At 44.9% G+C, this 27,925-nt stretch overlaps 1 protein-coding gene across 1 annotated transcript; it reads right to left on the bottom strand.

Moving 5' to 3' along the window:
* Positions 1 to 415: 415 nt before the first annotated feature.
* On the bottom strand, positions 416 to 27,418 carry LOC147085066 (T-cell-interacting, activating receptor on myeloid cells protein 1-like). Its single transcript, XM_085979417.1, has 5 exons — positions 27,134 to 27,418; positions 25,057 to 25,362; positions 21,949 to 22,050; positions 17,981 to 18,033; positions 416 to 2,608 (listed from the first exon to the last, which is right to left on the bottom strand). Exons 1-5 carry the CDS (start codon positions 27,351 to 27,353, stop codon positions 2,468 to 2,470), a joined length of 822 nt encoding a protein of 273 aa, XP_085835543.1. The 5' UTR covers positions 27,354 to 27,418; the 3' UTR covers positions 416 to 2,467.
* Between the last annotated feature and the right edge of the window lie 507 nt (positions 27,419 to 27,925).

Raw genomic sequence — 27,925 nt, 5'->3', positions numbered from 1 at the left:
GATGGGGATTCCGTGTTTATTTTTGGGACTAGACTTGATTGGGGTGGGTGGGAAGAATTCCTTCCCCCAAAGACAGTAGTTAACCAGTTGGATTTTTTCAACAATCCATCAGCTTTGATGATTACATTTGCAGTTGCTGACGAAACAATAGCAGTGACGCGAACATGACATCCAGGTTGATAAGTCAGTACCATCAGCAGTGATCTGTGATGCTGCATTTAATTATATGTTCACGTTTATCACGAGTTCATTGTACTCTTCTCCACATTCAGGTTCTTATATTCTACCGAATAGGTGACATTTCTATCAATGCATCAGATCACATTTAATAATTTTAAATTGAATTTGACACTTATCTTCCAAGTCTACAACTTTTCTATACTATATTATGTTAATACAATACCAGCGTCATCTTATTGTATTGCATTTTTATTTAAATCTGACTTTGCAAAAACGAAAAGAAAATTTCAAGACAACAATAAGTTTACTCGCTACATTACTCATGTTACAGATTTGAAAAACTGTTTGCTTCACTTATTGAAAACTATATGCAGCCAGTGAGGTATTTAAGAGGAAGATATGTTGAACACCCGTAGATATTTAACACACCATTTCACACATCACTCATCTCCGATAATGAGCCACTGCATTATTCCAAAAAACTGCAGCAAGCAATTCAGTTAATCCGAAGTACATTGTGTCCTTCTCAGAGCAATAATGCATTTTGCTAAATCTCTCCCTGTCTCTCTCTCTCTCTCATATCTTAATTAATCCTTGAATGACTGCATTGTTGAAAATGTATTATCATTGATATCCAGAATTGATTAACAGGCACGTTCTCTGAGCAACAGATTAATTTTGTTGTCTGTAATTGATTAGAGGGGATATGACTGATTCTATAATTTAAAACGGTATATAGCTTATTGTCCCAGGAAATAGACTACTGATGGCCGAATCCTTAAAACATTCTCGGTCCCGAGGAACTTCTACAAATGTATATCCTTCCTACATCTAATAAATAGGCATTTTCAAGCGTAAATGTTGTTTATTGTTCCAGCTTCATGCAAATCGACAATAAAACATTGCCTTCAAGCTTTTTTAATCAAATGTTTCCCATCGTAAATGTCACATATGATAAGAGATGCCCACAGCATTAGAACAAAAGGAATAGGAGCAGGAGTAGGACATTTGGCCCTTCGAGCCTGCTCTGTCATTCAATAAAAGCATGGCTGATCGTCTACCTTACCTCCACTTTCCTGCACTATCCCCATATCACTTGATTACCTTAATATTCAAAAATCTATCGATCTCTGTCTTGAATATACTCAAAGACTGAACCTCCACAGACGTCTGCGTTAGCAAATTCCAAAGATTCACCACTTCCTGAGTGAAGAAATGTCTCCTCATCTCACTCGAAAATGGCCGACCCCTTATTCTGAGACTTTGACCCCTGGTTGTAGACTCGCCAGCCAGGGGAAACCTCCTCCCTGCATCAACCATGTCAAGTCCTGTAAGAAATTTGTATGCTTCAATTAGATCACGTTTCATTTTTCCTAAACTCTAGAGAATATAGGACGAATCTACTCAATCTCTCATCATAGGACAATCCCCCCATCCCTGGAAACAGCCTGGTGAAACTCCGTTGCACCCCCTCTAAGGGAAGTATATCCTTCCTCCTGGAAGGAGACCAACACTGTACACAATGCTTCAGGTGTGGTCTCACCGGGGCCCTATATAATTGCAGTAAGACGTCTTTACTCTTATACTCAAATCCTCTTGTAATAAAGGCCCTCATACAATTTGCTTTCCTGATTGCTTGCTGTACCTGCATGTTGACTTGCAGTGATTATTGTACAAGGACACCCACATTTCCCAATCTCCCACCATTTAAAAAACACTCTGCTTTTCTATTTTTCCTACCATAAGGAATAGCTTCACAAATTTCCACGTTATATTCCATTTGCCATATTCCTGCCCACTCATTCGCCTGTGTATATCCCCTTGGCGCCTCCATACATCATCCTCACAACATACATTCCATGTTATGATTGAAGCAATTAGTATAAAACATGTTGCTACATGTAACAGCTTGCATGTGATAAGCATGCAATCTTATATACCTACTAAAAAAAACATGCAGAGCTAAAAAATAATGAGGCAATATAGTTGTAGATTTTTGTGTTTACCACTAGGGCATTAAGCATGTTCTGGGCAAAGCAGAAAATCGCCTGTAATAGAAACCACCTCATTTTCTATTTTGATATTAATGGAAAGGAACTCTGGCCAGTTCTGTCGGAGTTGTGCATAATATTCTGCCGGAATTTCGAGCCTGCCGTTCGCCCCAGTAATGCTTAATCTCCAAGCGTTAATTACGAAAATCGCGACCCTACTCCCACCATCCGTCCCGAGAAAGCAATTGTCTCCGCAGGTCTTGGTGAGTAACATATATCAAAGCTGCTGAGAACTTTTATTTCTTTTTCACTTCGGCATACACAATGCTGTCCGCAGCAGTGGCCAAGGCAGCTTCTTTCTGATTCAGAGCTTCCATATTCAAAGTAGCATAGGTGAGTTCCTGGTGGTCGCTCTCTGGTACATCAGCAGACGCTCCCTGCAATGAATAACATGAAGAAATGGCAGAAGTAGATAATATACAGATAATGTGTTTCTTTCCTCCTCTCCAACTCTCGTCGCCTCTCTATATCAATCTTTTTCTCTCTGTCTCACTTCCTCTGCCTCGCTCTCTCTCTCCCTCTCTCAGCTATCTTACTCTCCGTCTGGCTCTCTGCCTTTGACTGTCTATCTTTCTCTGTGTCGCTGTGTCTCACTGCAGCTTTCTCCCTCTCTTTCTCTCACTCTCTGTTTCTGTGTCTGTCTCTCTCGGAGTCTGTCTGTCTGTCTCTTTTGTTTCTCACACCTCTGACTCTCGTTCGTTCGTCTGTCTGTTCATTCTGTCAGTCTGTTCTGTCTGTCTGTCTGTTCATTTTGTCTGGTCAGTCTGTCTGTCTGTCTGTTCGTTCTGTCTGTCTGTTTGTCTATTTGTCTGTGTGGTAAACCACTGTTGTTAGTATTGTTGTTCACCACTGTTGTTAGTATTGTTGTTCACTGTTAATACTGTTGTTCACTCTTGCATATTGTTGTACTTGCCTGTGCATGCCTCAGCTGACTCCGCCCCTGGCTCCACCCTCATGGCTGGGTATAAAGGTGGCTGCTCGGCAGCCCCCGGCCCTTTTGGATACCAGGCAACCACAAGAGGCATGCTCTGTTCTTTGCTAATAAAAGCCTGTTTGTTACTCTCTCTTTTGTAGTAATTGATAGTGCATCAATTTTATTACCAAAGTTAAATGTTGGCTGCGAATGCTGATCAACCGATGGCGCAAAACACTGAGCAGCAGGCGCTGCTGCGAGCCCTCAGACCAACATGCCTGGCAGGGGGATGGGATACAGAGGGGAGCTGAAATAGGGGGGGATGTGCTGCCAATTATAGAGAAAAAAACAAGTCAGCTTGGTAGACAGGGCAAATATATAAGGGCAAGGCTGGATGGCATCTATTTTAATGCAAGGAGTCTTGCGAATAAGGTGGATGAACTGAAGGTGTTGATAAACACATGGGAGTATGATATTGTTGCTATCACGGAGACATGGTTGAGGGAAGGGCAAGACTGGCAGCTCAATATTCCGGGGTACAGAATCTTCAGGCGAGACAGAGGGGGAGGTATAAGAGGAGGGGGTGTCGCAATATTAATTAAGGAGTCAATTACTGCAGTAAGGAGGGATGATATATTAGCAGGGTCCTCTAATGAGGCCATATGGGTGGAGCTTAAAAACAAAAAGGGGGCAAGCACTTTGCTGGGAGTGTACTATAGGCCTCCAAACAGTCAGGGGGAGATAGAGGAACAGATATGTAGGCAAATCTCAGAGAAATGTGCAAATAATAGGGTAATAATAATGGGGGATTTCAACTTCCCCAATATTAACTGGGATAGTCAGAGTGTGAAAGGCTCAGAGGGTGTAGAATTCTTAAAGTGCATCCAGGAGAGCTTTTTGAGCCAGCATGTAGAAAGTCCTACAAGAGAGGGGGCGGTACTGGACCTAATTCTCGGGAATGTGGCCGGCCTAGTGGAAAAAGTGCTATTGGTGAGCACTTTGGTGATAGTGACCATAATATGGTAAGATTTAAGGTGGCCATGGAAAAGGACAGGGATGGGCCGGAAATAAAGGTTCTAAATTGGGGGAAGGCCGATTTTAATAGGATAAGGCAGGATCTGGCCAAAATGGACTGGGATCAGCTACTTGTAGGAAAATCCGCATCGGAGCAATGGGAGGCTTTCAGAAGGGAGAGTGAGAACATACAATGGCAACATGTTCCCGTAAAGGTCAAGGGTGGTTCCAAAAACCACAGGGAACCTTGGATGTCAGGGGATATACGGGAATGGATTTGGAAAAAAAGGAGGGCATTTGGTAGATACAAAAGGCTAAAGACGGAGGAAGCCCTAGAGGAGTACAAAAAGTGCAGGGGGATACTTAAAAAAGAAATTAGGAGATCAAGGAGGGGCCATGAAATAACACTGGCAAGCAAAATAAAGGAAAATCCGAAGATGTTTTATAAGTATATTAAGGGTAAGAGGATAACTAGGGAAAAAATAGGGCCCATTAGGGACAAAAGTGGCAATCTGTGTGTGGAGCCGGAAGATGTAGGAGGGGTTCTGAATGAAGTTTTTGCGTCTGTTTTCACTATGGAGAAGGACGATGTAGACATAGAAATAGGGCGGGGGGACTGTGATATGCTCGAACATATTAACATCGAGCGGGGGGAGGTATTGGCGGTTTTAGCTGGCCTAAAAATGGATAAATCCCCAGGCCCGGATGAAATGTATCCCAGGCTGCTGTGTGAGGCAAAGGAGGAGATTGCGGGGGCTCTAACACATATATTCAGGACCTCTCTGGCCACAGGGGATGTGCCAGAGGACTGGAGAACCGCTAATGTAGTACCATTATTCAAGAAGGGTAGTAGGGAAAAACCGGGGAACTACAGGCCAGTGAGCCTAACATCAGTGGTAGGAAAATTATTGGAAAAAATCCTGAGGGACAAAATGTGCCTCCACTTGGAGAGGCAAGGATTAATCAGGGATAGTCAACATGGCTTTGTCAAGGGAAGATCATGTCTGACTAATTTAATTGAATTTTTTGAGGGGGTGACTAGGTGTGTGGATGAGGGTAACGCAGTGGATGTGGTATACATGGATTTCAGTAAGGCCTTCGATAAAGTCCCGCACAGGAGACTGGTCAAGAAGGTAAGAGCCCATGGAATCCAGGGTGCCTTGGCACAATGGATACAAAACTGGCTTAGTGGCAGAAGGCAGAGGGTGATGGTCGAAGGTTGTTTTTGTGACTGGAAGCCTGTGGCCAGTGGGGTACCACGGGGATCGGTGCTGGGTCCCTTGCTGTTTGTGGTCTACATTAATGACTTGGATATGAATGTAAAGGGTATGATCAGTAAGTTCGCGGATGATACAAAAATTGGTAGGGTGGTAAATAGCGAGGAGGGTAGCCTCAGTCTGCAGGACGATATAGATGGGTTGGTCAGATGGGCGGAACAGTGGCAAATGGAATTTAACCCGGAAAAGTGCGAGGTGATGCACTTTGGGGGGACTAACAAGGCAAAGGAATACACAATGAATGGAAAGACCCTAGGCAAGACGGAGGGTCAGAGGGATCTGGGTGTGCAAGTACACAGATCCCTGAAGGCGGCGGAACAGGTGGATAAGGTGGTAAAAAAGGCATATGGGATACTTGCCTTCATTAGCCGAGGCATTGAATATAAGAGCAAGGAGGTTATGATGGAGCTGTATAAAACACTGGTTAGGCCACAGCTGGAATATTGTGTGCAGTTCTGGTCGCCACACTACAGGAAGGATGTGATCGCGTTAGAGAGGGTGCAGAGGAGGTTCACCAGGATGTTACCAGGGCTGGAGCGCTTCAGCTATGAAGAGAGACTGGGCAGGTTGGGTTTGTTTTCCTTGGAGCTGAGGAGGCTGAGGGGGGACATGATTGAGGTGTACAAAATTATGAGGGGCATAGATAGGATGGATGCTGAGGAGCTTTTTCCCTTAGTAGAGGGGTCGATAACTAGGGGGCATAGATTCAAGGTAAAGGGCGGGAGGTTTAGAGGGGATTTGAGAAAGAACTTTTTCACCCAGAGGGTGGTTGGAGTCTGGAACTCACTGCCTGAAAGGGTTGTGGAGGCAGAAACCCTCACAACATTTAAGAAGCATTTGGATGTGCACTTGAAATGCCATAGCATACAAGGCTACGGGCCAAATGCTGGAATATGGGATTAGATTAGACAGGGCTTGATGGCCGGCGCGGACACGATGGGCCGAAGGGCCTCTATCCGTGCTGTATTACTCTATGACTCTATGACTCTATGACCTAGACCCCCAAGAAGCGGGTTCGTCGACTAAATTCGCACAATGGCTGCATTGCTTTGAGGCGTATCTGGAAGCCTCGACCGTGATTCTCGATGAAAATAAACTGAAAATCCTGGCCTCGAAGGTGAGCCATCAAGTCTATACTTTAATCCAAGATGCGACGACCTACGCGGCGGCTATCGACCTACTGAAAGGGCAGTATGCACGCCCGGTTAACACGGTCTATGCCAGGCACCTTTTAAGATCTCGCAGACAGCAGCCCGGGGAATCGGTGGAGGCCTTCCTACGGGCACTGCAGGTACTCGGACGCGGCTGCGACTGCAAGGAAGTATCGGCCACGGCACATGTGGAGGGACTGATACGAGGCTCTTTCGTTGCAGGTCTAAGGTCCGACCACTCCCGGCAGAGGCTGCTGGAGAAGGGTGAAATAGACCTAACAAAGGCAGTGTCCCTCGCGCTCTCGCTCGATGCAGCCCACAGAAATATGGACGCTTTCTCTCCTAATCACCCCGCGCCGTGGACGCCGCAATCTTGGGCCATGGGACCGCCACCTCCGACTGCTGCAGTGATGTCCAAGGCACAAAAATGCTATTTTTGTGGCCAAGCTAAACACCCTAGAGCACGCTGCCCCGCGAAGAATACTACCTGCTCCGGCTGTGGGATGAAAGGTCACTACGTTAGCGCCTGCAAAGGGAAGACCGCTAACGCCAGCAGCGCCGCGTGTGAACCGTGGGTGCAGCCATCTTGCCCGCCATTTTGGGCTCCCCCAGCCGCGTGGGGACCGGGACCGTGGGCGCCGCCATTTTGTCCGCCATCTTGGACGCCTCCGACTTCGGTTACGGGGGACCCGGACTCCACCACCGCCTCATCGGACGACTGCATCGACGCACTTGAACTTACACTGGCTTCCGTGACGCTGGATCAATCTCTCCCGCATCAACTGTCCAGGTCCATGATGGACATTATGGTAAACGGCCGCGCCACTACCTGCCTTTTTGACAGCGGGAGCACGGAGAGTTTTATACACCCCGACACGGTGCGCAGTTACTCTCTCCCGGTCCTGCCGACACGTCACCGCATCTCTATGGCTTCCAAAGCCCAGTCAGCAGAAGTCGGTGGCTACTGTATGGTGACACTTTCAGTGCGGGGTACTGAATACAAAATTTTTAAACTTCTGGTCCTACCCGATCTCTACGCTGCCGTCCTACTGGGGTTGGATTTTCAGTGCCACCTTAAGAGTGTCACTTTAGCGTACGGTGGACCCCTCCCCCCTCTCACGGTCTGCAGCCAGCAGTTTTTAAATCGCCCGCCGCGCGCCATTTGCAGCCTCTCCACCCTTAAAGTCTCCTCCCCCTCCTTGTTCGCTAACCTCACCTGCGACTGTAAGCCCATCGCTACCAAAAGTAGACGTTACAGTGCCGGGGACAGGGGTTTCATTAAATCCGAGGTAGCGAGACCCCTGAAGGAAGGGATTTTCGAGAGCAGCAATAGCCCATGGCGAGCACAAGTGGTGGTGGTGATGACTGGCGGAAAACAGCACCTAGTTATTGACTACAGCCAGACGCTCAATCGCAACACCCAGGTGTATGCATACCCACTCCCCCGCATATCTGACATGGTCAATCAGATAGCACAATACCGGGTGTTCTCGACGATTGATCTGAAGTCGGCATACCACCAGCTCCCCATCAGGGCTGAGGACCGCCAGTACAGAGCTTTTGAAGCTGATGGTCAGCTCTATCACTTTCTCAGAGTTCCCTTCGGCGTCACCAACGGAGTTTCTGTCTTCCAACGGGAGATGGACCGGATGGTTGACCAGAACGCGCTCCAGGCCACTTTCCCATATCTGGACAACGTCACCATCTGCGGCCACGACCAGTAGGACCACGACGTTAATCTAGGGAAATTCCTCCGGACAGCCCAGCGGCTGAATCTCACATACAACAAAGACAAATGTATGTTTCGTACTAAGCGCCTTGCTATTCTTGGCTGCGTAGTGGAGAATGGAGTCATTGGCCCAGACCCCGATAGAATGCGCCCTCTTATGGAGCTCCCCCTCCCCCACTGCCAGAAAGCACTGAAGAGATGCCTGGGGTTTTTCTCTTAGTATGCTCAGTGGGTGCCCAACTATGCGGATAAAGCCCGACCCCTCATCAAGTCCGCCTCCTTCCCCCTGACAGCAAAGGGCCTTCTGGCCTCCCGCTGGCAGGAGGTCCTCCCTGCGCCGCTCCATTCCATTCGGTCGCTGCTCTGTACACCCACCAATGCCACTCCTCACGAGAGAATGTTCTCCTTCCCCAGGAAGTCCACATTGGGGATTTCGCTACCAACATGGCTGACTTCTCCAGGACCCATCCTACTGCGGAAGCACGTGAGGACCCATAAGGCGGACCCGCTGGTCGAGAGGGTGAGCCTCCTCCATGCCAACCTGCAGTATGCTTACATGGTGTGCCCGGACGGGCGGGAGGATACAGTCTCCATTCGAGACCTCGCACCTGCGAGTGCTCCTGAAACACTCTCTTCGCCACCCACCACTACTCCTGCCTACCCCCAGGACACAGTCCCCGCACGAGACCTCGCACCTTCGGGTGCCTCTGAGAGACCACCATCGCTACCTCCCATTACCCACGCTCTGACCCCTGTAGACGGCATGCAGCAGCCCCAGGGTCCGCCACCTGCTACACCACCTCTGAACGAGACATCGGGTTCAACGTTGGATGCTGCACCATCACCGCCGCTGCTGCGACGCTGAGGACGGCTTACAAGGCCTCCTGATAGACTTCAGTACACGAATCTTTAGTGCACTTCACCCCGCCGGACTCAATTCTAAACAAGGGGTGAATGTGGTAAACCACTGTTGTTAGTATTGTTGTTCACCACTGTTGTTAGTATTGTTGTTCACTGTTAATACTGTTGTTCACTCTTGCATATTGCTGTACTTGTCTGTGCATGCCTCAGCTGACTCCGCCCCTGGCTCCACCCTCATGGCTGGGTATAAAGGTGGCTGCTCGGCAGCCCCCGGCCCTTTTGGATACCAGGCAACCACAAGAGGCATGCTCTGTTCTTTGGTAATAAAAGCCTGTTTGTTACTCTCTCTTTTGTACTCATTGATAGTGCATCAGTCTGTCTGTCTTTTTGTCTGTCTGTCTGTTTTTCTGTGGTTCTGTCTGTCTGTGGTTCTGTCTGTCTATCATTCTGTCTGTCTGTCGTTCTGTCTGTCGGTCGTTCTGTCTGTCTGTCGTTCTGTCTGTCTGTCTTTCTCTGTCTGTCGTTCTCTGTCTGTTGTTCTCTGTCATTCTGTCTGTCTGTCATTCATTCTGCCTGTCGTTCTGCCTGTCATTCTGCCTCTCTGTCTACCTATATATATTTCTATCTATATATCTATCTGTCTGTCTGTCTGTCTATCTATCTATAAATGTATCGATCTCTATCTCTGTGCCCATCAGTTCTTCTCTCTGTCTTGTCCTTCTCCTTCTCTCTAACTCACTCTCTATCTCGTTCTTTCACTCTCTCACTCTCCCTCGCTCACTATTCTGTAAGTTTCCGACTCTCTCTACAGGAGCCAGCTCATCGGTGTTTGCAAAGCAAGAGGCGTAATGATTGGTATTTGAGAAAAATTGAACTTACGTTTTTGTCAGGATCTAAAGGAAGATTCGCAGCCTGATCTGAAAAGAAGGACATTTATTTTGTGAAGTCTCTGCCTGTTTTTCCAGCGAAATTCAATGGGCTAGAATGCCAACTGGCTGCTCGGGCAGAAAACTGCCGTTGCCACGTGTAATAGTAAATGCCTAATTACTAAATTCCATTAAAATCAGTTGACTTGCAGTTCACGCCCGCGCTGAAAATCTTCCCTGATATTAAAAAATATCCTCAGTAATCACTCACTACCACAAATTTAGCGCAAATTTAAAATCATGTTCAGATATTTGTCTTTACCTAATGGGTAATAACAATCACAAGGCCACATTTCAGAAAGCAAAATATCGCAACAAGTATAACATGGCACTTCATTTCAAAGGAAGGGAAATCTGGCGGGTTACGTTACAAGCAGGGATCAGTGTTGGGGCCTCAGCTATTTACAATCTATATTAATGGGCGAGATGAAGGAACCGAGAGAAAACTGGGAAGGGGAGAAGTACCTGGACTCAATGTTTCAGGAGTTAGTCTCACCTATGAAATTAATTAATTCAGATGTAGCCCGTGGTCAGGGACAGGACGGTGCGACTATGAGTGAGGCAGGTACAGGGATCCAGGAGGTAGTGTTGAAGGAGCCGCAGCACTTGCTCTTGTCAAACAGGTTCGAGGTACTTATTCCCTGTGAGGGCGGGAGCGGGGACTGCAGGGAGGACGAGCAACCTGGCCACAGCACCGTGGAACAGGGGGCCATTCAAGTGGGGGGAGTAAAAAGAAATGTTGTAGTGGTAGGGGATAGTATCATTAGGGGGATAGATAGGGTTCTCTGCAGTCGAGGGCGGGAGTCCCGAAGGCTGTGTTGCCTGCTCGGTGCCAGGGTTAAGGACATCTCTTCTGGGCTGGAAAGAAACTTGGAGTGGGAGGGGGAGGATCCAGTTGTTGTGGTCCATGTTGGTACAAACGACGTAGATAGGGCAAGGAAGAAGGTTCTGTTAAAGGAGTATGAGCAGCTAGGGGTCAAATTAAAAAACAGAACCTCAATGGTAATAATCTCTGGATTATTAACTGAGCCACGAGCGAATTTGGCTAGGATAAATACAATTAGAGAGTTAAATGCGTGGCTCAATGACTGGTGTGGGAAAAATGGGTTTTGCTTCTTGGGACACTGGCACCAGTACTGGGACAGGAGGGAGCTGTTCCGTTGGGACGGACTTCACTTGGCCAGTGCTGGGACTAGAATCCTGGCGAATCATATAACTAGGGCTGTAGAGAGGGCTTTAAACTAATAAGTGGGGGGGAGGGTTCTAGAGCGCAAATAATAAAAAGGACAACGGAGAAGGTTATAGACTTAGGTAGCAGTGGGGGAATTAAAAACCAGAGCGTGTCAGGAAGGGACAGAAGGTATGGAGTAAAAGGTAATGTAGTAAAAGGGGAAAAAGCAGGAACTAAGTGTCACAAAACGTATTTGTAAGTTCTTTATCTGAATGCAAGTAGCATTCATAACAAAATGGACGAGTTAATGGCACAAATAACTACATATGGGTATGATCTTGTGGCCATTACAGAAACATGGCTGCAGGGTGACCATGACTGGGAATTAAACATACCAGGTTATTTAACATTCAGGAAGGACAGGCAAAAAGAAGGGGAGGTGGGGTGGCTATGTTAATAAAGGAAGGAATCACTGTAATACAGGGAAATGATATTGGGCAAAAGGATCAGGATAGAGAAACAGTTTGGGTGGAGATAAGGAATAATAAGGGGAAAAAAACACTATTGGGCCTAGTCTATAGGCCTCCGAACAGTTGCAACTCTGTTGGACGGAGTATTAATCAGGAAATAGTTGAGGTTTGTAATAAGGGAACAGCTATAATTATGGGGGATTTTAACTATCATATTAACTGGACAAATCAAATTGGGCAGGGCAGCCTTGAGGATGAGTTCATTTGGTGTATTCGGGATGGGTTTCTTGAGCAGTATGTAACTGAACCAACCAGGGGGCAAGCAACCTTAGATTTGGTCCTGTGTAATGAGACAGGATTAATTAAAAATGTCCCAGTAAAGGATCCTCCATATTCAATTAGAGGGTGAGAAGGTTGGATCTCAAACAAGCGTGCTGAGCTTGAATAAAGGAGACTATACAGGTATGCCAGCGGAATTGATTAGAGTGGACCGGGAAAATAGATTAAAGGGTAAGACGGTACATGATCAGTGGTGTACATTTAAGGAGTTATTTTAAAACTTCCAAAAAAAAAATATTCCACTGAGGAAAAAAGGGTGTAAAAGAAAATATAGCCATCCGTGGCTAAGTAAAGTAATTAATGATAGTATCCAACTAAAAACAAGGGCATATAAGGTAGCCAAATCTAGTGGGGGGATAGAGGATTGGGAAGTCTTTAAAAGACAGCAAAAAAAAACTAAAAGATTGATTAAGAAAGGGAAGATAGATTATCAAAGTAAATTAGCAAAAAATATAAAAACAGATAGCAAAAAGTTTCTACAGTTATATAAAAAGAAAAAGGGTGGCTAAAGTAAATTTTGGTCCCTTAGCGGATGAGACCGGGAAATTAATGGTGGGAAACATGGAGAAGGCAAAAACACTGAATGAATATTTTGTATTAGTCTTTACAGTAGAAGACACTAAGAATATCCCAACACTGGACAAACAGGGGGATCTAGCGGGGGAGGAGCGAAATACGATTAAAATCACTAAGGAAGTGGTACTCGGTAAAATAATGGGACTCAAGGCGGATAAATCCCCTGGACCTGATGGCTTACATCCTAAGGTCTTGAGGGAAGTGGCGGTAGGGATTGTGGATGCATTGGTAATAATTTTCCAAAGCTCTCTGGACTCAGCAAAGGTCCTGGCAGATTGGAAAACTGCTAATGTAACACCATTATTTAAAAAGGGAAGTAGGCAGAAGGCTGCAAACTATAGTCCTCTTAGTAAAATTTTAGAGTCCATTATTAAGGAGACAGTAATGGGATATTTGGATAAACATAATTTAATAGGACAAAGTCAGCATGGTTTTATGAAGGGGAAGTCATGTTTGACAAATTTGCTGGAGTTCTTTGAGGAAGTAACATACAGGGTGGATAAAGGGGAACCAGTGGGCGTATTGTTTTTAGACTTCCAAAAGGCATTTGGCAAGGTGCCACACAAAAGATTATTGCTCAAGATAAAAAATCACGGATTGGGGGTAATATTCTGGCATGGGTGGAGGATTGGCTATCTAACAGAAAGCAGAGAGTTGGGATAAATGGTTCATTCTCATACTAGCAATCAGTAACTAGTGGTGTTCCGCAGCGGTCAGTGCTGGGTCCCCAACTCTCTACAATCTATATTAACGATTTGGAGGAGGGGACCGAGTGTAACATATCAAAGTTTGCAGATGAGACAAAGATGGGAGGGAAAGTAGTGAGTGAGGAGGACATAAAAAACCTGCAAGGGGACATAGACAGGCTAAGTAAGTGGGCAGAGATTTGGCAGTTGGAATACAATACTGGAAAGTGTGAGGTTATGTGCTTTGGCAGGAAAAATCATAGAGCAAGTTATTATCTTAATGGCAAGAAACTGGAAAGTACTGTAGTACAAAGGGATCTGGGGGTCCTAGTGCACGAAACTCAAAAAGTTAGTATGCAGGTGCAGCAAGTGATCAAGAAGTCAAATGGAATGTTGGCTTTTATTGCGAGGGGGATAGAATATAAAAACAGGGAGGAACTGCTGCAATTGTACAAGGTATTGGTGAGACCGCACCTGGAATACTGCATACAGTTTTGGTGTCCTTACTTAAGAGAAGACATACTTGCTCTCGAGTCAGTACAAAGAAGGTTCACTTGGTTAATCCCGGGGATGAGGGGGTGGACATACGAGGAGAGGTTGAGTAGATTGGGACTCTACTCATTGGAGTTCAGAAGAATGAGAGGCGATCTTATTGAAACATATAAGATTGTGAAGGGGCTTGATCGGGTGGATGCGGTGAGGATATACCCAATGATGGGTGAAACTAGAACTAGGGGTCATAATCTTAGAATAAGGGGCTGCTCATTCAAAACTGAGATGAGGAGAAACTTCTTCACTCAGAGGGTAGTAGGTCTGTGGAATTTGCTGCCCCAGAAAGCTGTGGGAGCTACATCATTAAATAAATTTAAAACAGAAATAGACAGTTTCCTAGAAGTAAAGGGAATTAGGGGTTACAGGGAGCGGGCAGCAAATTGTACATGAGTCTAGGTTCAGAACGGTCATGGCCCTGTGGGTAGCGGAGCGGGCCCAGGGGCCGTGTAGCCTGGTCCTGCTCCTACTTCTTGTGTTCTAATTCTGTGTTGATTTCAGGAGATGCTTCTATTCCCAGGGATTAGTGGAGACATCGAACAGGCTGCCAGCTAGGTGTCCTTAAAGAGTAAATTGGGCCTGTTCCTGGCTGGGGTGGAGATCACTTTTGCAGAAGGTAAGCACTGTAGGAAATACAGGGATAGAGTGATCTCCTGGACGAGTTTCGGTTGCCTCGATGGGTCGGACAGGAATTTCCCAGATTTTTTCTCCCAAATTGGCCATTGGGTTTTTTAACTGGTTTTTCGCCTCCCCCGGGAGATCACATGGGTTTGGGTGGGATGGAGAGCGAATGTAGATTTGAGGTTAGGCTCAGATCAGCCATGACCTTATTGAATGGTGGAGCAGGCTCGAGGGGCCGATTGGCCTGCTCCTGCTCCTATTTCTTTTGTTCTTAAATGTATCCAAAATTGATCACAATACAATGCAAAGTGGGACAGTAAACTATGAGGAGAACTAAAAGAGTCTGCAGAGGGATACAGGTAGATTAATTCAGTGGGCATTAAGGTGGCAGACCAAATATAATGTAGGGAAATGTGTGGTTATTTACTTTGGTAGGAAGAATAGAAAAACAGAATATTTTATAAACGATGTGAAACTTTCAAATGTTGGTGTTCAGAAAGATTTGGGTGTCCACGTGCAAGGAACACAAAGAACTAGCATAAAGGTACAGCAAGCAATATGTAATGGAAATGGCATGTCGGCCTTTATTGCAAGGGGAGTTGGAGTATAAGAGTGAGGAAGTCTTGCTACAATTGTACAGGGCCTTGGGGAGACCACACCTGGAGTACTGTGCAGAGTTCTGGTCTCCTTATCTAAGGAAGGATATACTTGCGTTGGAGGCGGTGAAACAAAGGTTCACCAGATTGATTCCTGGGATGAGAGGGTTGTCCTATGGTGAGAGATTGTGTAGAATGGGCCGATACTCTCTGAACTTTATAAGAATGAGAGGTGATCTCATTGAAACATACAAGATTCTGAAGGGGATTGACAGGGTAGATGCTGAGAGGTTGTTTCCCCCTGGCTGGAGTGTCTAGAACTAGTGGGTATAGACTCAGGATAAGGGGTAGGCCATTTTAGACAAAATGCGGAGGAATTTCTTCACTCAGAGGGTTTTGAATCTATGAATTCTCTACCCCAGATGGCTGCGGATGCTCAGTCATAGAGCATCTTCAAGGCTGAGATAGATAGATGTTTGGAATCTAGGGGAATCAAGGAATATGGAGATCTGGCGGGAAAGTGGAGTTGATGTCGATGATCAGCCATGGACTTATTGCATGGGGGGAGCAGGCTCGAGGGGCCGAATGGCCCACTCCTGCTCCTATTTCTTATGCTCTTATGTTCTGATACCTGGGATGGCAGGAATGACGTATGAGGAGAGATTGGGTCGATTGGGCTTATACTCGCTGGAGTTTAGAAGAATGAGAGGGGATCTCATTGAAACTTTTAAAATTCGAACAGGACTAGACAGACTAGATGCAGGAAGGATGTTCCCGATGGCGGGGGAGTCCAGAACCAGGGGTCACAGTCTAAGGATAAGGGGTAAGCCATGTAGGACTGAGATGAGGAGGAATTTCTTCACCCAGCGAGTGGTGAACTTGTGGAATTCTCTACCACAGAAGGCAGTAGAGGCCAATTAATTAAATATATTCAAGAAGGAGTTAGATATATTTCTTAAGGCTAAGGGATCAAGGGATATGGGGAGAAGGCAGGGACAGGGTACTGAATTTGGATGATCAGCCATGATCTCATTGAATGGCGGAGCAGTCTCGAGGGGCGGTATGGCCTATTCCTGCTCTTATTTATTATGTTCATATGAAAGATTTTTGGACTCTAATGGAATCAAGGGAGATGGAGATAAGGTGGCAAAGTGAATTTGAGGTCGATGATCAGCCATGATCTCATGGACAGGCAGAGAAGGCTCGGGGGCCGAATGGCCTAATCCAGCTCCTATTTATTATGTTATTGTGTTCTTATGTAGGCATGCATCCCTTCCATGGAGCTATTTCCTTTTCCATCCCGCTCAGAAGATGCCAGGTAGCCAAGCTCCAAAGAGGTAAATTTGACTCTACGTCATTATTAATTGTTTCAAATATTTTGTGGACAGATTTGTACATGGGCGGGACATAAAAAAGGCATTATCGCACCTATCATCTGTAGTCCGCTCAAGTCATCATTCAGTTCCTAAAACTTGAATAGATTGGAATATCGGACGTGTCGTACAACTGTTGACATTAAACGGCAAAACCATCGCCGAATCCCACACTATCAAAATCCTGGGGGTCACCATTAACCGAAAACTTAACTGGACCAGCCACATAAATACTCTGGCAACAAGAGCAGGTCAGAGGCTAGATATTCTGCAGCGAGTGTCTCAACTCCTGACTCCCCAAGGCCTTTCCACCATCGACAAGGCACAAGTAAGGATTGTGATGGAATGCTCTCCACTTGCCTGGATGAGTGCAGCTCCAACAACACTCAAAAAGCTCGACACCATCCAGGACAAAGCAGCCCCTTGATTGGCACCCCATCCGCCACCTTAAACACTCACTCCCTCCACCACCGGCGCACCGTGGCTGCAGTGTGCACCGTCTACAAGATGCACTGCAGCAACTCACCAAGGCTTCTTCGGCAGCACCTCCCAAACCCGCGACCTCTTCCACCTAGAAGGACAAGGGCAGCAGGCGCATGGGAATACCACCAGCTCCAAGTTCCCCTCCAATTCACACACCATCCTGACTTAGAAGTATATCGCTGATCATTCATCTTCGCTGGGTCAAAATCCTGGAACTCCCTCGCTAACAGCACTGTGGGAGTACCTTCACCACACGGACGGCAGCGGTTCAAAAATGCGGCTCCCCATCACCATCTCAAGGGCAACTAGGGATGGGCAATAAATGCTGGCATTGCCAGCGATGCCCTGATCCCATAAACAAATAAAAAAATGCGAATCCGCTGTTTGTTTCCAGGCCCGTTTCAAATTTCACGCGCACTGTATCTAATTCAATCATTTGCACGGAATTATTTTGCATTTTTCATTCTATTTTAGTTACACCAGTGCATTAATAACTAAAAGCCGATTCAGGTACGAGTATTACAAATTAAGCCATTAAGATATCTGTTGCTGTTAGCGTCGCCTAGAATCATATTGACCTGGATAAAACGGTCGATGGCGTAACTACTCCGAACACAATGCACACTTAGCTCAATGTACCAAGCACTTCCTCCGAGCTTTTCACGGACATTAGAAACATTGCCTGGACAAAATCCGAAAATGCTTCCATTTCCAGCCACATATAGCTTTTAGAAATAATTGGAACTGTCAGGCGGTATGTGTCAGGCCCTGCGCCTGTTTGCATAAGCTGTTAAAATTGTAATCTTGCTGAGCAATTAGCCCGACTCTTTGGCCAGTACTTTGAATATCCCCATCGGTGCAGATCATCTGTCAAGTCAGAACGCAACAGAGAGCAATTTCGGGATGTTGAGCACCTGCATTCGCATGTGGAAATTCCGAACGTGCTGTACATTTCCATGGCAAATTCTGGCCCATTATATTTAACCTTATTAATTAAAGCAACACTGCACTTACACGTGTTATCAGCGTCTTCGTGACTCGTAACTCCACCTGCAGAGGCTGCCCTTCTGTAACATACACAAACATGTTATATTATCCTAAATATAGCCCCAAATTAATGTTTATTCTCTGCACCATTACCTAAGATGCAATGAACTTGAGTGAGTAAAGTATAATTGCATAATTTGCATGAAACTATGAGTATCAAAATAAAGTGTGTCTCATGGTATTCTCACCTCTCAATATTTTGCCTTCTTAATTGTCCTGCAAGGTAACAATGGGAACATATAAATCACTATGTTAATTTCGCAATAAAGTGACCCAAACTATCAAAATTTCCACTGTTGAATATTAATACAAGTGAAGTAGATTCAATTGTTTAATATGCACCCTTCCCAGAAGAGACCAAGGAATGGAGACGTGCATACGCACAAAAGGTGCAAGAAAATATGGAATGAGAAAGAAAAAAACAGTTTCCTCTATTTGGTTACCTCAGCAACAACGCGAACTGCTTGCTGTTATAGGTCTAGAAATTCGTCTCTTCCTACCCCAAAATATTGACAGCAAAGTCGGAAGCTATTACCACCTTAAATAGTATTGGGCCTAAACTTGCGGTTGGAAGTGTACCTCCGGAGTACGCCTCCGACCTGAAAAATAAATCCAAAAGTACCTGCTGGCTCTCAGGAAGGATATACTTGCCTTGGAGGTGGTGGATCGAAGGTTCACTAGATTGATTCCTGGGATGAGAGAGCTGTCCTATGGTGAGAGATTGTGTAGAATGGGCCGATACTCTCTGGAGTTTAGAAGAATGAGAGGTGATCTCATTGAAACATTCAAGATACTGAGGGGGATTGACAGGGTAGATTCTGAGAGGTTGTTTCCCCTGGCTGGGGAGTCTAGAGCTAGGGGTCACAGTCTCAGGATAAGGGGTAGGCCATTTAAGACTGAGATGAGGAGGAATTTCTTCACTCAGAGGGTTGTGAGTCTTTGGAATTCTCTGCCCCAGAGGGCTGTGAATGCTGAGTCTTTGAGTATATTCAAGGCCGAGATCGATAGATATTTGGACTCCAGTGGAATCAAGGGATATGGAGATTGGGCGGGAAAGTGGAGTAGAGGTCGATGATCAGCCATGATCTTATTGAATGGCGGAGAAGGCTCTAGGGGCCGTATGGCTTACTCCTGCTCTTACTTATTATGTTCTTATGTCACGGGCATCGGAGTCATTGCGTCCTCAGGCTGCATAAAGGCCCACGGATCCCAGGTAGGCAAGTGGTTAGGAAGCGTCCCTCGATTCCCATGAGCCAGATCAGCACCCAATAATAGGCTGATGAACAAGATCAGAGAATGCGGAGTCAGGGGACAAGTGGCTGAATGGATTGCTGGCTCACTTCAGGACAGGAAGCAGTGAGTAGGAGTAACGTGTAGCTACTCAGAATGGCAGGTGTGTCTAGAACGAGGGGTCACACTCTCAGGGTATGTGATAGGAAATTTAGGACTGAGCTGAGTAGAAATGTCTTCACTCAGAGGGTGGTGAACCTATGGAATTCTCTACCACAGAAGGCTGTGGAGGACAAGTCACTGAATCTATTTAAGAAGGAGATAGATCGATTTCTAGACACAAAAGGCATCAAGGGGTATGGGGAGAGTATGGGAATATGGTATTGAGATAGAGGATTAGCTATGATCATATTGAATGGCGGAGCAGGCTCGAAAGGCTGAATGGCCTACTCCAGGTTTCTATGTTTCTATAGTGGCTGTGGGATCTTTTCCGTCCACCTGAGTGGGCAGACGGGGCCTCGGTTTAATGTCTCATCTGAAAGACGGCACCTCCGACAGTGCAGCACTTCCTCAGTACTACACTGAGGACTGTCAGCCTAGATTTTTGTGCTCAAGTATCTGGAGTGGGACTTGAACCCACAACCTATGGACTCAGGCGAACTGGACCACAGATGACACTATCAAGCTATTCACAGTGACAGAAGGTGGGTAGTGGTGTTCCACAAGGATCAGTGCTGGGACCACTGCTGTTCACAATTTACATTAACGATTTAGACTTTGGAATCAAAAACACTATTTCTAAGTTTGTGGATGACACCAAATTGGGGGGCGATAGTCAATACTGAGGAGGACTGCAACAAATTACAGGAGGCCGTCAGTAAATTCGGAGAATGGGCATATAATTGGCACATGAAGTTCAACACGGAAAAATATGATGTACTACATTTTGGGAGGGAGAGTGGGGAGGTCACTGGTCACTTGAAGGATGCGAGGCTAGGTCCTGTAGAGGATTAAAGGGTCTCGGAGTACAAATTCACAAATCTGTAAAAGTTGCAACACAGGTTAGCAAGGCTATAAAAAAGCAAACCAAGCACTAGGGTTTATTTCTAGAGGGATAGAATTGAAAAGTAGGGAAGTTATGCTAAACCTGTATCGAACCTTGGTTAGACCGCACTTGGAGTACTGCGTACAGTTCTGGTCACCATATTATAAAAAAGATATAGAGGCACTGGAGAGGGTGCAGAGAAGATTTACAAGGATGATACCAGAAATGCGAGGGTATACATATCAGGAAAGGATGAACAGGCTGGGTCTCCTTTCTCTTGAAAAAAGAAGGCTGAGGGGTGACCTAATAGAGGTCTTTAAAATTATGAAAGGTTTCGATCGAGTGGATATAGAGAAAATGATTCCACTTGTGGGGAAGAACATAACTAGAGGCCATCAATATAAGATAGTTACCAAGAAAGCAAAGAGGGAAGTCAGGAGAAACTTCTTTACCAAAAGAGTGGTGAGAATGATGAACTCGCTACCACAGGGAGTGGTTGAAGCGAATAGAATAGATGTATTTCAGGGAGGCTGGACAAGCATATGAGGGAGAAGGGAACAGAGGGTTACGCTGATAGATTTAGATGAGGAAAGACGGGAGGAGTCTCGAGTGGAGCATAAACACTCGCATGGGCTGCCTGGGCTGAATGGCCTGTTACTTTGCCGTATATCCTATGTAATCCTACGTAAACACATTAGAAGGGAGAATCCCCAGAAGCAAATGAAATATCCCCAAATAAATAAGTAATTTACAAAATTCTAATAAAAATAAATATTCTCATGTTCAAAATTAATTAAAAGCTCCAAATTAAGCATTTAAAATAAAAATTGAATTGTCTGAAAAATAATTTTAATTCAGGCCAAAATTTAGATGAATTAATTTTAAAGGTTTTTGTATATTTTTATCATTTAGAAAATGTAATTTAACATCTATTTTAACCGTTATGCTGGTAAAAGCATGGCCAGCGCCTGCTTTTACCAGGCGCCAGTGTTTTCCTGGGCACTCACTGAAGTAGATGAGTCATCTCAGGAGTAGCGACCAACAAATGACACGGTTGGTCCAAATAGAAAGAGAAAAGGTTTATGCAAAGATGAGTGAGCGGATTGAGGCAAGGTGGAAAGACAAAGCTTGACAGACAGGACTGTAGATCAGCAATGGGATTTTGTTTTATATTGCAAGGGCATGTAATAAATATCTACCATTTGAAAAAAAGAGAGCAATTCTGGACCCCATATGCGCACAACTTCTTTTTAATCCCGAGATAGTCAAATCCAAATCTGCTCCAGCAATAGAGTTTTTTATATGGCGCATGCGATGATCACCTCGACAGGTTGCAAATTCCAGTTTATCGTGCATGCGCAGCGTTATGCCGAAACCAGGAACTTGCGGGGCCATTCTGAGGACTTCCTATGGTGTGTACGCTGTGCGTACGCCGTCATCGGCCCCGCAATATCCGGGCCAATATATTCTGGAGATCTGACTAGACAGAAAAGCCTTTCCAAAGCAAGCAGACAGAACTCTTCAACATTTGCCTTACCGTCACCTTTCACAAACTTAACGCTGGACTGAGGACTGCAGGCTGTTTGCAAGGCCTGACCAGCTTTTCAATGATCTTAGTCCATGTGAAAATTCGTACTTTTTTTCCCCCATGATCACTTACTTCTCTTCGCGATCAAGAACCAGGTCAGCGCCACAACCAGTAAAACGATGAGCCCAGCAGCACATCCCAGGCCAATGTTCAGCAATAAACTGTTATCTGCACCTATACAGTGATAGAAAGATGGAAGATTGCTAAGATTTCATCAGCACACAAGAAATGTCAGCGTTTACGTCCAGCAGAATGTCCAGTGCATAAAAGGGCACTAGATGATATTCTCTGCTGACTGACGGCTTTGCGTCAGTGACACATTCTACCTCACGCCCGGAATTAAGTTCATTTGATGTGAGTATGATTATATGGGGGTGAAATTGAACATGGGCGGAAAATTCAAGGAAAACATCAGTATGGCACTGTTCTCTTGTTTTACGCCCCGTTTGAGATCCAGTTACATTGCGCTCGAAATTCCACTCGGGCGGAGGCGCAGGATTGGCGATATCAGATCGGCCGTCCATTATATGAAGCTCCTGATATTCAAATCCATTGCCGAATGATATGGCCAATATGGCGCCTGTTCTGCGCCAATGCCCGAGTCAAATTTCTAAGCTCTATATCCTCACATCTCTCTGTATAGAGGGACTTTTCCTGCTGTCTCCCCTCTAATATTGTATTTACTACACTTCCATATAGGCCCCTAACTATTGAAACTAGTTTGCTTCTATCATGATTTTAAATTATCACAGAAGCCAACTTCCGTGCTTTCATAATTTAAAAAACATATGGCCCAGAAATTCGGGTCCCCACGGATGAGTACACACGGGGTACTCACCCGTAGGCCCAATGGAAGTGCCGATTTCGTTCATGCAATGCGCATGCACGAGAAACCGGAACTTCTGTTCCCTTAAAGGAAGGGGTTCACAGATGGAACGCGTGCGCCGGAGAGGCAGCGTGTGCATCAAACTTACATTTTTTTTCCAGGTTTCTCCAGGAGGGTAAGTCTCCAGAAGTTACACTTCTAAAAACAGATGCAAGGCCTGCTTTTAACAAGGTAAGTGGTGAATTAATTACAATTAAAACATTGTTTCCACAGGTTTATTATTTTTAAATACTTTAAAGAAAGGTAAGTTTATTTTTAGCCCCGTTAGAAAATGTAATTAATTTTTTCAAAAATTTAAATTATTGTTAATATAGTTATTTTTTGTAATTTATAGTTATTTTAAAAGTGTGATTTAAAAAAAAATATTTGAAGTTTTAGTGATGTTTTGGGGCTTATAGTATTTATAGGTTTGACAGCCCTTCCTGTCAAACTTATGAATGAAGCATTCCCTGCTACCATTGGCTCTGCATGGCCCACGTGATCCCAGGGGACGCATCGAACTAACTGCGCCCCTGGGATACGCAAGCACTGCCCGCCGGCAGTTGGAGGAGTCCCAGGATCAGAATCCCAGGTGGGCCCACAGCACAACGGCCGGTGCGCTAGGTACTCTTTTGTATTGGACCCCCAAAAAAACCAAAACAAATTGGACTGTAAATTAACAAAAGTTCAACTAAAAATTAACAAATCAAATTAAAATTTGGTTTTCCGGGTTGATGATGCACTCCAGTCCCCGCGGCGCCCTCTGGTCGCAGAAATCCTCAAGCGTGCCGGCGGACACCGCGTGCTCCATTTCCAGGGCCACCCGGGTGCGAACATGGCCGCGGAAGAGAGGCAGGCAATCCGTCGGGACGAACCCCTCGACCGCCCGCTGCCTGGACCAATTGATGGCTCTTTTAGCCAGGCCCAGGAGCAGGCCTACAAAATCGAGGAGCAGCCCCTTCAAGTAGTGAAGGAGGGGCTGCAACCTCTCACACTCGACATAAACGTGAAACACGGACTCCTCCAGGCCGCAAAATACCGGCGCGCTAGGTATGTGCAGGTCGGGGGCTTGCACCCGCGGGAAGCCCTCCACCCGAATTTCTGGGCCATTGTAATTGTCATTTTCATAATGGCCCGTATTTTGCAATCGCAGCGTCCCTGGGATTTTGTGGGCCTTGGGGAGCCAATCACAGAAGGGAATCTCCCTTCATACATTTGACAGGAAGACCTGTCAAATATATGAATGGAGATCAATGAAAAAACATGGCAAAATTTAAATATATTTTTTAATACACATTTTTAAAATGACTTGAAATTACAACAAATTAAGTATTTTAAAGAAAAATTAATTTTTTGAAAAAAATTATTCACGTTTTTTACGGGGCTACATATCAACTTACATTTTTTTTAAAGTATTTTAAAATGATAAATCAGTGAAATGTTTTTTTCTTTTTTGAACTCTTATCCTGTTAAAAGCAGGTCTTACTCCTGCATGTACACAGCGCATACCCACCCGTAGGAATCAGAATATCTGGGCCAATAAAACTAGCCTGTCTATTTGAAGGATTTTTTCGTACCTCTATCTCATCATACCAGGCAGCATCACTGTGAATTTGCATTGTGCCATCTTTAACGTGTCAATGTCATTTAATGTGTGATCTCCTTACTTGGATGGAGACGGCTCAGATAGTCCAAGTTGGCCTTCCATGCCCATCAGACCATGCAGAAAATAGAGGAGTGCCCAAGTGGCGAGAAATTCGACTGCTGATTAAGATGGTCGGCATAACCGATACCGCTGCTTTCGGACCACTGCCCTGGGGAATTTCTCAGTCGCAGACTGGTTCATGTATTATTAATCTTGGGCACAGCTCTCTTGGTGGATACAGATGCAAGAACGGCGGTGTACCCCATCAGGCAGCACTGAATGTATGCAGAGACCATTCCCTGGTATGTGTGCTGCTGATGCACGGTGCTCAAAGCGAATGGAAGTTAAATTCGGGAGCTTTCTGGCGTTTCACCGCTTATAAAGAAAGAGCATTAAATAACGCTTCCAGCTCTTAATTCGTGACCATTATTTCTGGATAACAGCGGGGGGGGGGGGGGGGGGTCAGCCTCTGCAGACTATGCAGAACAAATGGGAACTTTACGCCAGCAGATAAAAGAACCATCCCCAGGTAAATGTTGCAGCAAAATATGTACATCTCAGTTCGATTTTAAAGGGAATTGATCACCTATATTAACAAGATATGAGCGAAGGAGACAAACATTGAGATACAAGAACACACAACCTCGTTTTGAAATGAGTTGGTCCCTACCTGTCTCCGTAATCGGGACATCTTTACTGAATGGCGAATTCCTCGAACGTCCTGCGACCTCTGTTTGATATCGACAACTGTAATTTCCCACAGAGCCTTCGCTTCGGGTATTTATGTTGAAGGTCACAATCCACTCATCGCCACTCACATTACGGGACTGTACAGGATTTCCTTTCTGATCTTTGAACAAGAGAAATGTTCCCCCTCTGGAGCGAATGTCGCCTTTGCAGGAAATGGCAACATTTTCCCCATTTGAAACTGCACCGGAACCTGGGTCCATGTAGACAGTTGGCTCCGGGAGTTCATCTGTATCAAAAATATTGTATGAAATTGTGTGTCAAAAGTCTACTCAATGACATATGAGCAAACTTTCGTAAAGGTGGAACTAAATCTGTCGTCCTGCTTCCAATATATGCATCGCTTTTTGTTATTACTTACAAGGAAAGGACAGATGGAAAACAGGATGAGCCAGAATGTGCTGATTCTATCTTTTATGTGAAATATTTCCTTCAGCCTGTTTTTTTTCTGCTTTCAAAAAATAAAAATTGTTTCGCTGCTTATTGTACATCTCCCTTCAATCAGCACAATCTGTAACTTTCTTTGACTCAACTCTTTATCAGGTCCTCCCATTCTCAGACCGATATTTCATGTATCTGATTCTGGTGTCATGAGGAACTCGGTTAATTCGGCTTCACAAGGTTTTCATGTTTAGTTCATTCAGTACAAATCAAAGAAATGTGGTTGGTATCATTGGAGAGCGAACGGGAGAGAGAGAGAGAGTGAGAGACAGATTTCACTAAGCAACAGCCAGTGTTCAAGATTGAAGTAAGGCTTTGGAATATATTATTGCCATAATATAAACATCCTATCACACACCATTGCAAACCAGAGAATGGGATGTTGATATACGAGAATTGTAAGTTTGTGTGCATAAAAAGACGTCTGAAAGACAGTGCATTGACTAGAAATTAATGGATGTTGATGTATGAGAAATGTAAATTTGTGTGGGTATGAATCGGCTAAGGGACTGTGCATTGACCGGAAACTACAGAATGATGATGTACGCGAAATGTCAACTTGTGTGGGTATGAATCGGCTGAGGAAAATGCATTCACTGGAGGCTACCAAATAAGGCCAGGCCACGTCTAGTTTGATAAAATGAAAAGTGTGTAAAAAAGGAAGCATTTGTGTTAAATTTTCATAAAATGAGAGACACTTATTTGAGTGTATGCCTACACTCGGAACTGCTGACAAAACACTGCCTGTTTTATACTGGGAGGATATTATACTCTCTGTTTAGATTGCTGTTTATGTTAAAGTAGAAAAAATAAAGTAATATATTACCATAACACTGAATTCTTTACTACTCGACTGAAAAACAGAAGACTGTTCAAGAACAACAGATTCCTGTATACTATTAATACTTCAGGCTCTCATTTATGTTCCCTGATACTCACAGTGCAAACACTCTCATTAATCAGAGCATTGATATTAGCATTCCTACACCCTATAGGTCTCCACCGTTTCCTAAGCGATACTGCCTCGTTAAAAACCAAGCATTTCGTGCTGGTAATCGATTTTTGGCATGCGTAGTTAAATTTTAAATAGTGTGTAAATGATCACCATGCATAATGGTGCTTGTGGTATCCAGTAGAGGGTGTGAATTTGCATGGTAGCCTCTCAAAATACAATTACACTTTTCTCCCAGGTAAAAACAGCATTAAGCGTTAAACAGATATGTGGTCAACTTGGGGCAGCCTATTGTCATTTACCATAAGCTATGCACTTAGTGTACTGCAAACAAAGCTTCTAGCACAGTGGCAAAGGATAAATACATTATAAATTGGGTTACCAATTAAAATTTGGGCTCTGCATATTTATGTTGGAGGCAGATTTAGCTCAAGGTAACCATTAAGAAATCCGCTCACACCATGTAAAGAGGTTGGGTTTGAAAAGGAACATCCAAAGTTCAATGTAACTGCAGCCCTAGTGTCCTTCAGTTCCACTGGATCGTTTCATTGCTGAGTAAGCACACATTGTTCTAATCCCATTGGGAGAATAGATTCTGTTAACATACCTCGCATAATTAACTGAACAGGGTTGCTCGGATGTGAAGATCTCCATTGTCCATTCTCCGAGTGTAGACATTCACAAATGTAAATGTCATCATAGCCAAATACTGCGGTGAAATCTAAAGAGGTGTAACATCGTCCTTTCGGAGCTTTCAGTTCTCTGAAAAAACCGTTATTTCGGTAATAACGGTTAATTGTGAAGGGACACTGAAAGCGACAAGTCATAGTTACTGTCTCTCCGTATAAAATGACTTCATATGGTGGATTCACAGAGAAGATTGGCTTCGGTAAGTCATCTGAGGAAAGCACAGTCCAAAGAGTTTAAACACCGAAAAGCTTCAATCAATTAACATCGATATCATTGTAATAACTTAAGTTCAACCTGTCCTTTACCAATGTATGCCCACGCACTGAAATGGTAAAAGTGTCAGGAGATAGCTTGCCCTCCGCTTTCTAGATCATTGGAATTAATGTGCATTTTTTAAATTACTGTAACAGTAACATGATGTTTTAAATAACATAACAGGAAAGTTCAACTGCAGTCATTTTAAAAACTGGTAAATTAGGTGGATTTGCGCCTCCCATTAGCACCCACAGGGGCAGACCAGGTTGCTTTAACTGAACCCCACTCCCCGGTGGGCTAGCAGGGCCCCGATGTGCGCGGCTCCAGGGCCTAGACATTCAGTGGCCTGCGCCACCAGTTTGCGCCCAAAGAGGGCTTTTGCGCCAGTGTGCAAACCTCTGGCAAAATTGAGCGGGGTGCTAATGGCGGCGTAGCACCTGATGGATGTGCATCG

This window comes from Somniosus microcephalus, unplaced genomic scaffold (assembly GCF_052327205.1).
Source record: "Somniosus microcephalus isolate GS21.2 unplaced genomic scaffold, FLI_Smic_1.0 unresolved_chr9, whole genome shotgun sequence".
In the NCBI taxonomy this organism is placed as follows: domain Eukaryota; kingdom Metazoa; phylum Chordata; class Chondrichthyes; order Squaliformes; family Somniosidae; genus Somniosus; species Somniosus microcephalus.
Note: the sequence above shows the minus strand (reverse complement) of the source record. Positions and strands in the feature narration are given on the sequence as shown.

Excerpts from the sequence above, each read along its gene's own strand:
- LOC147085066 (XM_085979417.1), bottom strand. The coding sequence starts at position 27,353 with ATGACTTGTCGCTTTCAGTGTCCCTTCACAATTAACCGTTATTACCGA. Across the intron at positions 25,363-27,133 it reads TGTTCAGTTAATTATGCGAG|ATGAACTCCCGGAGCCAACT; the intron begins GTATGTTAACAG and ends TTTTTGATACAG. Across the intron at positions 2,609-17,980 it reads CGAAGACGCTGATAACACGT|GGAGCGTCTGCTGATGTACC; the intron begins GTAAGTGCAGTG and ends TATTCATTGCAG.